Source organism: Ptychodera flava, chromosome 19 (assembly GCF_041260155.1).
Source record: "Ptychodera flava strain L36383 chromosome 19, AS_Pfla_20210202, whole genome shotgun sequence".
NCBI classification, from domain to species: domain Eukaryota; kingdom Metazoa; phylum Hemichordata; class Enteropneusta; family Ptychoderidae; genus Ptychodera; species Ptychodera flava.
In genome coordinates, this window is record NC_091946.1 from 23,558,851 (window position 1) to 23,574,359 (window position 15,509).

A 15,509-nucleotide genomic window follows, 5' to 3' on the forward strand; every position below is an offset into this window, starting at 1 on the left:
TGGGGTCAATCAGGGTAAGGTGTAAATTTTCTACCAGCAGTAAGTGATGATTTGTCAATCATTAAAAACAATGCAGAAGTATTTATATGCTTTGGCAAGGTCAACAGTGTGCAAATTTCCAGAATGCGACATACCCACTCACACAGCAGGTGTGACTCAAGACGCACAACGAGCGATGCCTGCCTCTCTTGGAGGAAATTAGTAAAAATGTTGAGCAAGGACATCAAGATAGATACAATCAATGCTCAAAATCGTTCGATATTTCAGTATGCATGACAAATGAGAGATCTGAACACTTAAAGTGACATCAGTTGACTACAGCCTCCCTGTAGTTTTCTATGAGTCGAAAATTTTATACTATAAGTCATCACGAATACGCGTCATGGCTCTTACTAGTGCGTTGTAGTGCCTAATAACCCCTGCCGAGGGCTGCGTTTACACGGGGGGGGGGGGATCTGCAATTCTTCTGTGTCATCCCGGGGTGCCATCCAATCTGCGCAGCTTTGCGCAAGGAATTTTAAAATTTCCCTTCGAGCTTTCTGTGTAATGCAGCCGGGCGTGCCCTCTGGAATATAGGGCTAGAGGGTCAGGGGAGCCATACGTGTAATGAGATGTACGGGTCTTGCAGCTGTTGCATGATAATGGCACAATCGGTCCTGCTGTATACGTGTGCTTTATTGAATGAATAAGGCCGATGAATTGTGCCCTCTTTTAGATTACGATCTGGACGAATTTGATATACGGGAACAGAAACCTACCACAATCATAGCACAACTTGCATAGAGTTACAGGGAGAATCATAAAGGTCCTTATTATATAAAATTGAACTGCTCATGTTATCAAAGTCTTAGTTTAGGTTCACTTTAAGTGTTTTCTACCCAGTAAATGTTAAGCGCATGCGGACAACTAGCTGCTTGACAGACCATACAGAACGACATAGCTGTGACCGAGTTGTAGCGCAATCCCATCATGAGTTACTCAGGTCAGAAAGCAACTCGGCGACTCATTTGATTATCATAAAAAGGTGTAATCGATGAGTGAGAGGCCGTCTTTGTTCAACAACCATTATGATTTCAAAGGCGGGTTGCTGGAAAGACGCGTCGTTCTCAGTCAGTCCAGAGAGGAAAAACACGCGTTGACAACGCAATCTTGAAGAATCAAAATGTGATTATTCAATGTCAGGAATCGATTAGAATTCGAAACTCACCCGCCGTTAATGACCTCCCTGTTCTGTCTGTCTTGTCCTTCATCAAGCTTACACACTTGACTTTTGAAGGATGAGCAGAAAATGTGATCAATGCTGAAAATACGACGAAATCGGCGCTGAAGAAAATTGTCTCAGCCTCTGAATGAGTGGGTCACAGGGTCTAGGCGCACGCGCATGGACGCCGCGAAAGACGAAACTGAATACTCTGCTGTTACGGAAATGCGTGACAGGAATCTCAGGCACGGCACTGCACGGTACGAAAAATTTCCCACAATCCAATGCGATTTGTACCAACGCAGATCGAAATGCGCAGAACTCAATTCTTTTCTCACCAACTGCGCAGGTTGATCTCCAACGCTCAGTTACGCTCAGACACTCTATGTACGCGGAGTGGCTTGACCGATCGGCTCTGTGAAAACGTACTTTCAGACATCGTCGTGTTTTTTAACGCTCATTCTGTGATATTTTCTAAAGATAAATTAGTCAAATATGCCTAGGCCATCAAAGCGGGCGAAACAGGCGCAAAAGGCGCGGAGATCGAGTGTTGAAAAGGCCCGAGAGCAATCATCAGGCGAACACGAGGTTGGTCCGCGGCCGCTGCAAATCGGCACTGTGGCACAGCCTGTGCGACCTTGTTCAATTGTTGACTTACCATCGGAGGTTTTAACCGAAATTTTTCAGTATTGTTGTTTTTTTAATAAAGGTGATGATGATCATGTCAGTTTATGAAGTGAAAAACTTCTGTAACTTACGTATGGTTTGCAGCCGATTTTACGCTATCGGGACAAGTGACTTGTTTGTTAGGGGAATGGTTCGAGATCACGGTTTGGGCAGCTGCAATGAGCCGGACAATTTTCAACAGAGTCGAGTGTCCACAAGTTCAAATTAATGAAAGCCCGATCCGCACTTGCAAACGAACTTAATCGATGTTCTGCGTTTGTAGTTGAAAAGGGGTTTGGTAAGGTTCGCCAGGTCATAAGAAAACTTGTGGAAAACGTGAAACGTCAGTCAGGTGCAGACACGGAGTATGTTGATGCCGCTGTCTCGGTTCTATTTAGTTCAGATCGATCAGCCATTTCTAAAAAATCCATGGTGGGAGGGCCTATATGAATAAATTTTGCGGCAACATCAGATTATTGGGGAAAAAATATCGGGAAATGATGAGTCCACCCTGTGGCAATTACGAATGAAAAGGGACAAAACGTTTGCAAAATCTATTTTAACACTTGATTTTTTTAAAGAAGCCCTTTCTCTAGATATTCTCCCTCAACCTATTCAACTGCTCTAACTAATACCCTGCTACCACTAGATAATGATGAGCAGCACGGTAATGAGGATATTGACAACATAGCATTATGGAATGACAAGGAGGCTGAACACATCTTTATTCATTTAGGTGGGGGGTTGTCAGAAGCCGACTATGATGGGCTTGAAAAGTCTATCAGGACACCTAATAATGTCTCCAGAATTCCAAGACTTGGTGCCTTGCGGAGCAATTTAAGACGTTTTCATGAGATGGTTGAAGAAACTGAGAGCAAGAATAAAAAGGGTTGGTACATAAAGGATCTGGAGGGGTTAATTTGGCAACATTTAATTTGTATATTAAGAGAAAATAAATTAGATTTCAACATTGAAGACGAGTGTGAACGTAAAAAACTTGAAGTGATTGTTGGGGAGGGAGGCGATACTTTTCAGGATTTCAAAGGGATTTCTCAAAATTTTAAAGTTTTTGCAATAAGTGGGGCAATTCGAGTAATTAAATATAATGGTGCAGAGGTGTGGCGAGACCCAAATCCCCAGTCTGATGCCAGCCGTATCCCCTTTGCCATCATCAACGCACCTGAAAGTGACACACTGATACAACAGGACATACTTCCTATTTTGAATCTGACTGAGGGCTGGGCCAAAATACAATTAGAGGGGTGGTATATCGACGAAAATTAGAGGGTGACGAAAAGTACAAGAATTTGGTTTTGCAACGAAAAAGTACTAAATTTTTTTGTAATTTGTGTTTGACATCTGTGGAGCAATGTCATAATCCACATCATGAATGGGAAATGACAGTAACGCTTGAAAAGATGACTGAGTGGGCAGAGACTAACAGTTTTGGTCAGACCAGTCATCCTCTAATTGCATATAATCCAATCAATGATTACACCATGGACCACCTTCATGCCAAATTGCGAAATATTGGAAAACTTATAGATGAGCTCTTTGTTGAGGCAGAAAAAATTGATAAGCAGCTAGAGTTTGTACAAAAATTTGCCAAGCTACCAGGATCTGTACAGAGTGAGATAAAACAATATGAAAGTAAACTGTCTGAACAATTTGACCTGAAGTGGAAGTCCATGGTGTAAATCATGAAACAAAACTGCTTACAGCAACACAAATGGATGACATGACAAAAGTAAACAGGAAACTTGAAGCAGCCGTTGACAGTTTTGATTTCAAAATAAATGAGACTACAGACATGGACATTAATATTTCAGACAGTATTGAGTCAAATATTGAATCTTTAATTGTAAATAATAAAACAACACACAAATGTTCAATGTGCAGTATGCAATATGCGACGAGGCCAACTATCAACAGGCATCTGCAAAATGTCCATGGGAAACTCCATAAAAAAGACCTGGAACAAAACAGAGGAACAGTGAAGCAAAATTAGAACAGGAAAAGCTCAGTATTGTGAAATCTATTGAGAGCATCCTCAATGGCAAAGAACCAGAAAATCTGAGTGTCAAAGTCAAAATAGAGACAGACTGATGATGATTTCAAAAAAATATGAAAGTATAGATGAAGAAATTAATAAAGTAGGTGAAGCAGGTGACTTAATTGCATATCACAGACACACAATGGCAAAAATGATTGAAAACCATACAACAGAAAAATACACAGTTTTGATAAACCACATGAATACACTTTTAAAATATTCCCCTCCTAAAAAAGACAGTGAAGGAAAGGTCTGTGGAAGTAAGGAGAGTGAACAAAACAGACTATCAAAGAACAAACAAACAAAGCCATTCAAGACAGCCTCTCTACCATTGAGAATGCAATGTATATCTCTGAAAATCCCACCAGTAGAGTTTGTCAACTGAAGCATTCTTAAGAATAAAAGGCATTGTCAAAAAATATGGGGGCGGTTACGAAGGTGGTGCATGCACACGCATGATGGACAATGATGTCCTCAGTGGATGCAATAAAATTCTAACCGATTCAAAATATGCAAGCACAATCATATCTTTGATAAGGGAATATAGACTTTTAAATAGCATAATGGCAATTACACAATTTGATGCAAGCACTTTCAAACTAATCAACAATCAATACAATACAAATATCATAGATTTTGATTCTTTAATTTCAACATTTCATTCCAATGCTGTCAACTGGGTCAAAAGGATAATTTGTGAGTTACCTCACATATCACTCACCTATTATATGCATACTGTAGCTGCACATGGACACCAACTCCTGAAAAGAGATAAGGGAATTAATATACACAGCAGCTCAGGAATAGAAATGTCCCATCAACGAATGAAAATGGATATCAGGCGTCACCTGGGTGGGGGGCACTGGGCAAAGACTATTTTAATCAGATGGTTGTACAGAACTGATCCTGAAATTTTGGCTGCTTCTCCTGTGAAATTTTGAACTTATAATGACTGCATATGGATAGAATATGAACATTCTTGTACATAAAAAAATAAATAAACAAAAAAAAATAAATAAAAATAAAAATCAATAAACAATACTATGTAAAATTTTCTATTGATGGCATTGTGTAAAGTCATAAATAAACAATAGAATGATTAATAGATAAACAAACAAACAAACAAACAAACAAACAAACAACAATAAAAACATGTTTATTTACATTTGTTCAGAAAGGTTATACTGCAAAGCATAACGGCATATATTTAGATGGCCAGACGCAGTATGCATCTTGCATTCTGATACACTGCACTGCATCTTTTAAAAACATATGTCTCGTTCTTTGTGTTTTTCCTAAACCTTTTAACATGAAAGTAAAATGCTGACAACTGACAGACACAGAAAAGTACAGTGGCCATGCCATGGTCAGTCACAGCTGCAGTATAGTACACTGCACTGCCGGAGGTAGATACTGCAGGAATATTCCGTTGTCAAAACCTACTATGTCAGTAGCCTACCTGCCTAGCCTGCCTTTGTACAGGCTAATTACTGACGTAAAACTTAGAAAATTAAAGTAGTTTTTACATGCTCATAGTCAAATTCCTACTCCTCCTGCATTCATTGGGTGAATATGGGCGATCGGCATACCATTGCAAAGCTCTCGAGTTGCTTAACAAAAGTACGTTCTCCAAATTCATGACCATCACAGTTGATAAGAAAAAAGCGTCAAAATTAAGGAAATCGTTGCTTTTTTCTAAAATTCATATTTTTGACAGAAAAAATGGACAAAATCACGATAATCTCAACGTACCTTTTACCGTCGACTTCCAAGAAATGGCCTTGTACTCCTTTCGTCGGGGTAGGAGTGAAAATGTCAAAGAAGTAGGCTTAAAACAGCAAAATTTACAGCTTTTTTGGTCAAAAATGTTCTGATTAATTGCTAAACAATGGCTTCACTGAAAAGAAATCGGAAAAAACCATGAAAATCGACAGAAATTGCACTTTATGAAAATTGTTCCTTGATCGAGGATGGTCTGGGTCATGCCCTTACAGCTGTTGTAAACGCGGCAGTCTGAGATTTCCCAGATTCTTCACAGCGCCCTCTAGCGACCAAATTCGTATATGCGTTGGTACAAATCGAATGGGATTGTGGGAAAGCTAGCGTCCTGTGGCCCGGCGAACACACTGCATTGTCTTTTTTTATTTTAAAGGGATAGTCCACCCAAATATCAACCCGCCTTTAAAAGTTGAAGAGGATTATTTTGGACTATTCCTTTAATATGTCCTTTAATGTCTATAAGACTTGATTATTCAATAAAGAATAACAGTACGTGATATTACTGTACATGCCGGGCTAGCCTAACTGAGTGGCTGTAGCACAGGCGTACGGAATGTTTCCTAGATCGTCGTCGGATGGGAAGTGACTGACACTGTACTGTGAGGCCGAAGGCCGAACCTCGGTACTGTATAAGAGTATTCTTATATAGTACCGAGGTTCGGCCTTCGGCCTCACAGCACAGTGTCAGTCACTTCCCATCCGACGACGATCTAGGAAACATTCCGTACGCCTGTGTGGCTGTAGCTGCCGGGCTTGGGCCCGATGAACGCGCGTACGCGTAGCCAACTCCTGCACAGAAGTGCACTTCTGTGCAGCATGTCATATAGACATTCTACATATTAAATACAATTATATGAAATGTGCCAAGCGCCTGTGTGCCCATCGGCCATGTGAACTATAGGCACGGCATTCAAATGTGACACGGACGTAAATGTAGCGTGGTCGCTGCACAGTAGCTCCTAGATTGTTTTAATTGGTTCAGTCGTAATTGCAGAAACAAACATCTCACACAGGTTATTATTGAGTGTACGGTCTGCTGTGGTGTCTTTACTGCAGTGTTTGCCAGTGTCAATATGTTCACGGGAGAAACACGATAATTTTTTGATTATCGATTCCTGATTTTTATTCAGATCACAGTCCCTCTATATAGTGGATAGAGGGACTGTGTTCAGATCTACAAATTTCAGCGCAAATTGCTATTCTTAGGGACTGGTCAGTTTCTTCGCCTGGGGGGGGGGGGCCGGTGGATTATTTTTTGCCGACGTCAAAAAGTGGCTGACCCCCCTATTCCAAATTTTGAAAACAGGGTGACCCCCCCTATTCCAAATTTCTAAAACAGGGTGACCCCCCCCCCCCGGGCGCGACAAAGGTAAAACAAAAGATGGACAAAATTATATATATATATATATATATATATATATATATATATATATATAATATATTATATTTTACATTTTACATATATTTTTATTTTAAATAGTCATTCTATGTTTTAGTGAAATTGTTGACATGTCAGTTGTAAGATAGGAATTTCAAAGTGTCAATCTTAAAGTTTAAATACAGTACATTTTGATGAGCTGTATTTTGAATGAGCTGTGAATGTATTTCACACTTTCTCTGCTTAACCAGATGTCCTGAACTGTTGTACAGAAATGGATGTCAATCATTAATATCAAAGAGGAAAAAGCAGTGAATCAAAAACTTTGATGGGTGTTAAGACTTGCCAACCATCCAATTAAATCTACTGAGGAGCCATAGAGAGCTATTTTAGCCAAATCTGATGTGTACAGTGTCTGAGAGGACCTTTTCTTGTGTAACATTGAAACCATAAAAGCACAGCTAATAATGACCAAAACTGCCTTTTTTAACTGTTATTTTGTTCATAAAAAAGCATCTTTCTACAGAAAACCTGTGAAACAAAGGAAAATAATTGTATCAATGAGAAGTCATCCTTTTCATATGAAATGCAGATTTCATAATGGTACACTTTCACTTAGCAAACATCAAGATATCTCTGAAAGTATGGCGCCCGAAGGGCGCGCCAAAAAATATGAAACATCCTGATATCTCTGATATATATGCCTTGTATGGGCGCTCCAAAAAATATGAAACATCCTGATATCTCTGATATATATGCCTTGTATATTAAAGTCATGCACCTGAAGGGCATGCTGAAAGATGTATGATATATTAAAGTAATGAGCTTGAAGAGCACGCTGAAAAATATTGAACATAAAGATATCTCTGATGTATGTATGCTTGATATGTTAAAGTTGGGCGTGCTGAAAAATATGACTGATTATTAAAGTTACGCGCCCGAAGGGCGCGCCGAAAAATACAACTGAATGATGAATTTTGTGGCTGACACTAGCATTTTAGGCAATGATGAGCCTGTGTCAAATTCAAAAACACACTGACCCCCCCTATTGGGCATTTCAAAAACATGGTGACCCCCCCTATCACCAAAGTCAAAAACAGGGTGACCCCCCCCCCCATGAATCCACCGGCCCCCCCAGGCTGAAGAAACTGACCAGTCCCTTAATGCCGTTCAATACAGATTACTCCGATAGCCTTGCTAGTAAAACGCTCAGGACACGATATCCAATGCTCTTGGCAAATAAATCCTGCTCTGCACTTGATTTCTGGAGTCAATGATATAATACAAGGTCAAAAGTGCCTTGAAACGAGCAGAGCGTCTCACTGTAAATAGTGACCGAATCGTTTTAGAGGTGTGTCGTAGAGGGCGTCCTCATATATTGAGGAACCTATCGAGGAATGTATAATTTGAGCCAATACAATGTAATTCATGAGTATTCATCGACTTCCTGTCCATTGTCCTCAAATTTTACTCACAACAATTAAATTAGGCGACTATAATAAAATTATTTGGATTTTGTCCTCAAATTTTGCTTAAACCTATCCTCCTACCAGGTACAAAACAATACAAGTCTTGATTGTAGATACCAATTTTTCGCTTGATTTCATTGTCAGAGCTAGAGCTATTTTTTATTGAGGTAGTTTTGACTATAATGCCCTAAACATAGTGTTTGTGTATCTTCAATTTGCATGAAAACCTGCCCGCAGGCGAGCAATTAACAAACAGTTTTTATGAAGGCGACTCATGAATATTTGACAATTTTTTTTTTCTGGTGGCAGAAAAATGTATCATAAAATCGTCATTGAGTATAGATCTTTTTATGGAATTGGATTGTATGTATGTATGTATGTATGTATGTATGTATGTATGTATGTATGTATGTATGTATGTATGTATGTATGTATGCATGTATGTATGCATGTATGTATGTATGTATGCATGCATGTATCGATGTATCGATTTATCGATGTATGTATGAGCATGATTATATGAGAGAGAGAGAGAGAGAGAGAGAGAGAGAGAGAGAGAGAGAGAGAGAGAGAGGGGGGTTTACCACATATACACAGATACGATATTGATAACGGCTGTTTTTTATTTAGAACAAAATACAAATATAAACATGTTAACATCCATAATTTACTATAAATTTGACAATTCTGAGACAAATTTTGTTAATCAAAACAGTGAAAGAATGCGTAGTCCTCTCTGTCGATCTAGGGATTTGACTCCAACTATTCGTCGCGTCACGGGGATAAGAACATCGACGAATGTCCAAAGGCGTTCAAGAAAAGACACTGAAGGCTAATAGCAGAAGTGTGATAGTACTGTTCTTTCATTTGTGAAGTACGACGACGAGGGGAACTTTGACTTCTTCCATGGGAAGATTGTGTCATATTACAAGTTCTAGTGTAATCAGTCTAAAGTGGATGCGCCTCTAAATTGTCAAGGAATAAATGCATCTATTTTGTGATAAGTATCACGTGAGTTGTTACAGTTCAAGGGACGTTTCCCCGGGAAAACGCCAGTTTATGCAAATTTATCTCCGCGCGTGCGCATCTTGACAGTTTTGCTCGACCGTCTGAGTCACAGAGTCATACTGAGGTTTCACATTGATTTTTTGTTAATCCACAGTCCCAAGGGACTGTGGTTTGTCCCGAAGCAAAGGGTATACTGGGACTTAGCCAGTTGCAGCTATATGGATGCTATTGTACAAGAATAAATGCAATAAAGTTATAGAAAATTCACAAAACACTATCTTTTAATCAAAATATCTGTAAAATATAAAGTGAAGTTGCACATTTTAGTACTGCCTATGGCTTATTGATTCCGCAGATTTGTTAAAATCATTGAAATATTCTTGTATTGAATAAATTATAAAAACATCATGTCTTCAGTGTTCATTGACTTCGTCTATTTTTCATGTTAAAATGGTATTGCAACAATTTACCAGTAACAATTTTTAAAATCGTGATTTGTACACTTATAAATACTTATTACTCATTTATAATGGTTTGAGCTTATGTCGCGAGTAAGGAGGTATGTATTGCCGCGCATGCGTAGTACTGAATAGTTAACTACATTAATAATTTCAACCTATTGCAGCCCTTGTTACGTAATATCGGCCACTTTACGTCGTCATGTGTAAGAACGTAAGCAGCTCAATCTGAGCTGTTGTCATTTAAAAATTAAAAAATATTACGTTTTGAAAACTTTCCTGAGTATTCTGTGTGGCTACGCTGTGATTATCATTTTAAACTTGCAAATGCAGAAGAAAAGAAGAAATGTTGATCAAGACCAACAACACAATACCTTCTGTTTTTTAAAACCAAAAACCAGTACATGATGACTTTGTGCGAAACCATGCCATCAAATAATCAATATTAATATACGTATGTATGTATGTATGTATGTATGTATGTATGTATGTATGTATGTATGTATGTATGTATGTATGTATGTATGTATGTATGTATGTCTGTATGTATGTATGTATGTATGTATGTATGTATGTATGTATGTATGTATGTATGTACGTACGTAGGTACGTACGTACGTACGTACGTATGTATGTATGTATGTATATATGTATGTATGTATGTATGTATGTATGTATGTATGTATGTATGTATGTTTTGAGGAATATTAGAGCTTCGTCAACAAGTCAATTTCTTACGTAAACAGTTAACATGTAAGAAGGCTTTTTCTGAAGTAGATATTCCTCGCTCAGTCAGTTTAAGAGCAGTATGATTACAGCGATTTGATATTTCCATGGAATATGAAATTGTAAGTTTGTGTTGTTTTTTAAGAACTTTCTGCCGCACATACTGTCAATCATCATCGTTGCAGACCTTCTTTCACCATTTCGTCGTTGCGGGCGAACTACTCAGTGGAGAGCAGATTGCAGATACGTATTTCCAGGACCTTTCCTGGCAGTTCTTGCGAGATCTATGTTGAGCATATAAATCATATAAGTACATATATGGCTGGTATGCGCAGAAATGAGAAGGTAAAAGTGGCGCCAATCCATAAACAATGTGACGATTTTCCAAAGTGTCGTTCGTCAACGGCAAATTGTGATAGTTGAGGTGGGAGTACGACATGTGCGTAATTGTGGCCTTTACGGCACGCTTACGCTGGATTCGGCTCTGTGTAGGAGCAGGTACCGTCGAGTAATAGGCATAGCCAACAGTTCCAGCAGTTTGTCTTGCTGATAGTGTTTGTTCCTACGATGTCTGGCTAGATAGCGTTGAGTAGAGAGCAGTATGCCGCAGACCGAGCACTTGTAGGGCGTTTTCCACAGCCTGATTTCCCGGGCTCCTCTGCCGTCGTCCGAGTTCGCCCGTTCGTCGTCGGTGAAATACATTTCGTCGCTAGAGGGCGCCCTGGCTAGGTTGGTCGAACTTTCGAGGCTTGTGATTGAGTCCGTTTCTGTCATGCTTGGTGGAGAAGCTGAACTCGTATCACAGCGGTCAAGGTTGGTTGTCAGGCAAGCTTTTGTATGGACTTTTTTGTGCCTTTCCAGGTTGCTTTTATGGCTCGTCGCATATCCACATAATTCGCAGCTAAACTCTTTTTGTCCGCTGTGGACAGTTAGATGCCGCTTGAGCAAGGCTTTCCTGCAGAAGTTTTTTCCGCACATCGTACAATTGTATCCGTGGCGGTGTTTTGATTGGATGTGTTTCCTCAACTCGGCCTTGCTTCCGAACTCCTTGGTGCAGCATTCGAGTTTCTTTTCGCACACTTCGTGCATGGTGCTGATGTGTCGCTTCAGGTTGTTCCGCCTGTTGGTTTCGTAGCCGCAGTCCGAGCAACGGTACGTTCGCCGGGTCACTTGCATCGTGTCCAGGGAGTGTAGCTCCTGCAGGGGCGCCTTGACGTCGATCGGAAAGATGTGGCCCAGGTTGACGAGTTCCGTGGTCGGCGGCGTCTGTTTGTGGTCGACTTCTCGGGGCCCGTCGACGCTGTATGTCGGTATATGGCTCTGCATGGTCAGATCAACCGGCTGATGGAGCATTGTACGGCTGTTATTTCCAAGTACCCATTGACTGAGAACAACTAGAAAAAAGAATGAAGGCGTCATCTATAATCGGTTCTCACTTTACCAACAACTGGCACTCGGCATCAATCAAAATACGGCACTCATACACACATTGTAAAACGTGTTTTTTGTCTTTCTTCAAGACGCGCGTGCGGATACACAAACACTCGCAGAGCATACAGCTCACATTCACTCCATCTTTCGCCCGCTAAAGCTTGAAACGAAACTTCGCTACCATAGAAACGGCGACGGAAGGAAAGCGGAATTTTTCCCACGGCGTCGTCTAAAGCAAAGTAAATAATGCATATTTCTTGGGTACCCTAGACAACGCAGACAACAAGGAAAAAAAACTGTGCGACACAGAAATATATAGCACCAAAGTGATCAGTAATGGCTTAATTTTAGACGTTGCAGTCACGTGTGCCTCAACGAACTCAACATTCACAATAAGACTATACATAATTCTTTTTGGAAGATGCCCGATTTAAGAGAGAGCCGGCGCCGGCAACTGTTGTTCCTGTCCCCGCAAGCGACTTAAAATCAATCCTTTCGCAAGAAGTTGAAAGGGCTAGTAGCTATAACTTTTGGTGTTTTTTTTCACTTTGTTTTGTTTTTAATATCAACTGCAGTTTCTTGTTCTACTGCCCAAAGCACATACTGACTATTTAACTTGTCAATACGTCTCCAACACGTGTGAAATGCACTGCTACTGTCTACTTTTGAATTCTAGTCCGGACCAGAATATACTTGTCAACATTAACAATTCATTTTACACATGTACAGGCTGAGATTACAAGCCGAATACTGTATATCTCAACATGCTTTGGGGAATAGATTGGGGAATAGAAACTGCATTTGATTCCAAAAACACAAAACGACGAAAATATCATCAAAAGTTATAGCTACCGTTCCTTTGAATTTTCCTCCTACAGAAGAGGTAATGAGTTCTTTACTAATATACTGCCGCGCCAAAAACTTCCCCGAACCCTGCAAATGTCGTTGGGCTCCATGTATGTTCGTTCACGTTGGCCTTCGGGTGCAAACATGGTAGTCAGGGACTGCCATCGGCCCAGTTTCACGGGAAAGGAAATGCAATGCCGTACCCAGAAGCCGAAGAATACCGAAGTTAACCGATTAATGATGTTTACAATATCGTGTTGATTTCGTACAAAACAGTGTATGTTTGTGCGTTGTAGCGGCGCTAGTTTTCCTCACAGGGAAATTACACATAAATGATGCCCACACGGCAATCATATGTGTTTCTGGAATATATGTCATTTTGACAAGCCTTCACGAGCTCGAAAAGAACCAGAAAAATGACTGTTTGGGTGTCAAATGAAATCGATTTGTCGAGCGATCAGCAAACTTTCCTAATCTCATACGTAACAACTAGACGCTAACAACTTGTTTTGAGAAGCGTCCGTCCATCATAGCGAATATGACGTTGTATTTGACCATCAACTTTCAGACGTACGCTTTGCAGCTTGCTCTGTACCATGATTGAGCGCTGTTATTAAGTTCCGCCCACTTTTGTGATCAACGACGGATGTCTCAAGCAGAATGCTTCCATGGAGCTGAACTTCTCAAAGTGTTAACACAATATAGGCGACCTGGCGGATGGCCCCCCGAAAGACTGCGTATTAGGATGCGAACGTAGTACATGCGCGCTTTTCACGAGCGTGAATAGGACATATCGTAGTCGTGACGCAGCGTGATCCCGCGTGGAATTCTGCGACTACGCTACGCTTGAAATCTGCTAGCCACAGTGAATGGACCTAGTTGTGCATTTCTTTGTTTGTCTTGCATGTTAATTTGCATTTTTGTTGAAAATCGATACGAATACAGAGCTTCAAGTGATAATGTCATTGTTTGATATTATTTTTCAGACATTGTATTACATGTATGTGAAACAGGGGACGCGTGATTGTGTTTACAGAACGGTACACAGCTCCGACATATGTGAAGTCGATCAGAGAGAGAGAGAGAGAGAGAGAGAGAGAGAGAGAGAGAGAGAGAGAGAGAGACTTCGTTGACTTGCTAAACCGCATTGAATTTCGTCTGTCAAGTCGATCTTTTTAAAGTGATAAAAGACTGACAGGGACGTCAGCGTTTAAATTTAAAAGAATGACTCGACCTGTTTTTTTCATCGGGGCTCGATCTTCTTCTTGTTTGTGGCTCTTAACTGCACTGCGGTTAATTATCGACGCAACGAAATAAAACATAAAATAAATGTCCATATTTGTTAATACAAAATCCGTGATCAAGACCAGTTGTGTCACCACAGAAAATTTAGGCTCTCTCGTTACAAATATCTTATTTTTGTGTGTGAATAAAAGTTGTAGTATGTTTCAAAATCAATAGCTAAAAAGAGCTTCAAATGATTGTGTTTTGTTGTTGTTGTTATCATTGTTTGTTTGTTTGCTTGTTAATAACATAACATGATATAAGCCAAAGGCATATACTTTGTTATTGGTCTGCTATTGTGCGCTTCGCGACAAATGCACTCTCGGTGTAACACGATTGGAACGAATTTAGGATAATTGTTAGTGAACTAATGTCGGTTTAATCAGCAAATGTAAGCTCATCTGCTTTTGTGTTCAAGCGATGCATTTGTTTTTATGAGTAAGTTGTAATATTGCAACATTCAGCTATAGGGCACCCGACACTTTCAAAACATTTTAAAAATATAAAGATCCGATTCTCCAAAATTAGTTCCAATCGTGTTTCTGTAATATTATTACGTGTATATGGCCTGGCAAGGGTAATCGGAACTAAAAGTCTTCAGTCCAAACATAGGGGCGTTTTCGCCTGACGCCTTCGTGTAACATCTCATATGTTCCCAAATTTTTTGAGATTTTTTTGCGCGACACTGAAACCACAAAGTCACCTTTACTCTGTTTCATCATTTCTCATGGGTTTGCTGACGGTGCACGGCAGTTTGACACCAATCTTGCGGGATTTAAGACTTAATGTCCATAATGTGCATATAGCAAAATCTCGCTTGTCGATATTCACTTTACCTGTAGAGTACACCGAGTCCGAGTCGGAGTTTCGGTTAGCCCGCGGACCACAGGTGACCGAAGTCGTATAGTGAGGCACGCTTCGTGACCCGCTGGTCGATTCTAAAGTGGCCGCACCCAGGACCGTGCATGAAAAGAAGAAGAAGAATTTCTATTTTGTTCAGTCGAGAGCAAAGCTATCGCTCTTGTAGAGTGAGCTTTTCAGCCCGGTCCGGACAATGCATTCTTTTGAAGTGTCTCTATTCTGAAACGGGCCAGTGGTTTTTATAGCCGCTGATTGATGGAGATGCAGTGTTTTTGATTTTTGTTTTCGTTACAAGGATGAACTCGGTCAGTGCTCAGAATACAATTCGTTCGGCGAAAATGCAAAACAA

The 15,509-nt window shown here is 40.2% G+C and overlaps 2 protein-coding genes and 1 long non-coding RNA gene across 3 annotated transcripts in view; all 3 read right to left on the bottom strand.

Annotated features, from left to right (window-relative positions):
* The window catches only part of LOC139118975 (beta-galactoside alpha-2,6-sialyltransferase 2-like), a 68,445-nt gene extending 67,036 nt beyond the window's left edge, over positions 1–1,409 (bottom strand). The window contains exon 1 of the mRNA XM_070682574.1: positions 1,208–1,409. The gene's annotated coding sequence lies outside the window, so the exon portion shown is untranslated. The remainder of the gene's footprint in view (positions 1–1,207) is intronic.
* A 2,275-nt stretch (positions 1,410–3,684) lies between these two features.
* Positions 3,685–5,776, bottom strand: LOC139118970 (uncharacterized). Its single transcript, XR_011548826.1, has 3 exons — positions 5,673–5,776; positions 4,642–4,681; positions 3,685–3,839 (listed from the first exon to the last, which is right to left on the bottom strand). It is a non-coding gene; the product is annotated as an uncharacterized lncRNA (long non-coding RNA).
* Positions 5,777–9,144: 3,368 nt separating this feature from the next.
* LOC139118972 (zinc finger protein 92-like) lies at positions 9,145–15,242 on the bottom strand. Its single transcript, XM_070682570.1, has 2 exons — positions 15,136–15,242; positions 9,145–12,132 (listed from the first exon to the last, which is right to left on the bottom strand). Exon 2 carries the CDS (start codon positions 12,089–12,091, stop codon positions 11,195–11,197), a length of 897 nt encoding a protein of 298 aa, XP_070538671.1. The 5' UTR covers positions 12,092–12,132; positions 15,136–15,242; the 3' UTR covers positions 9,145–11,194.
* Between the last annotated feature and the right edge of the window lie 267 nt (positions 15,243–15,509).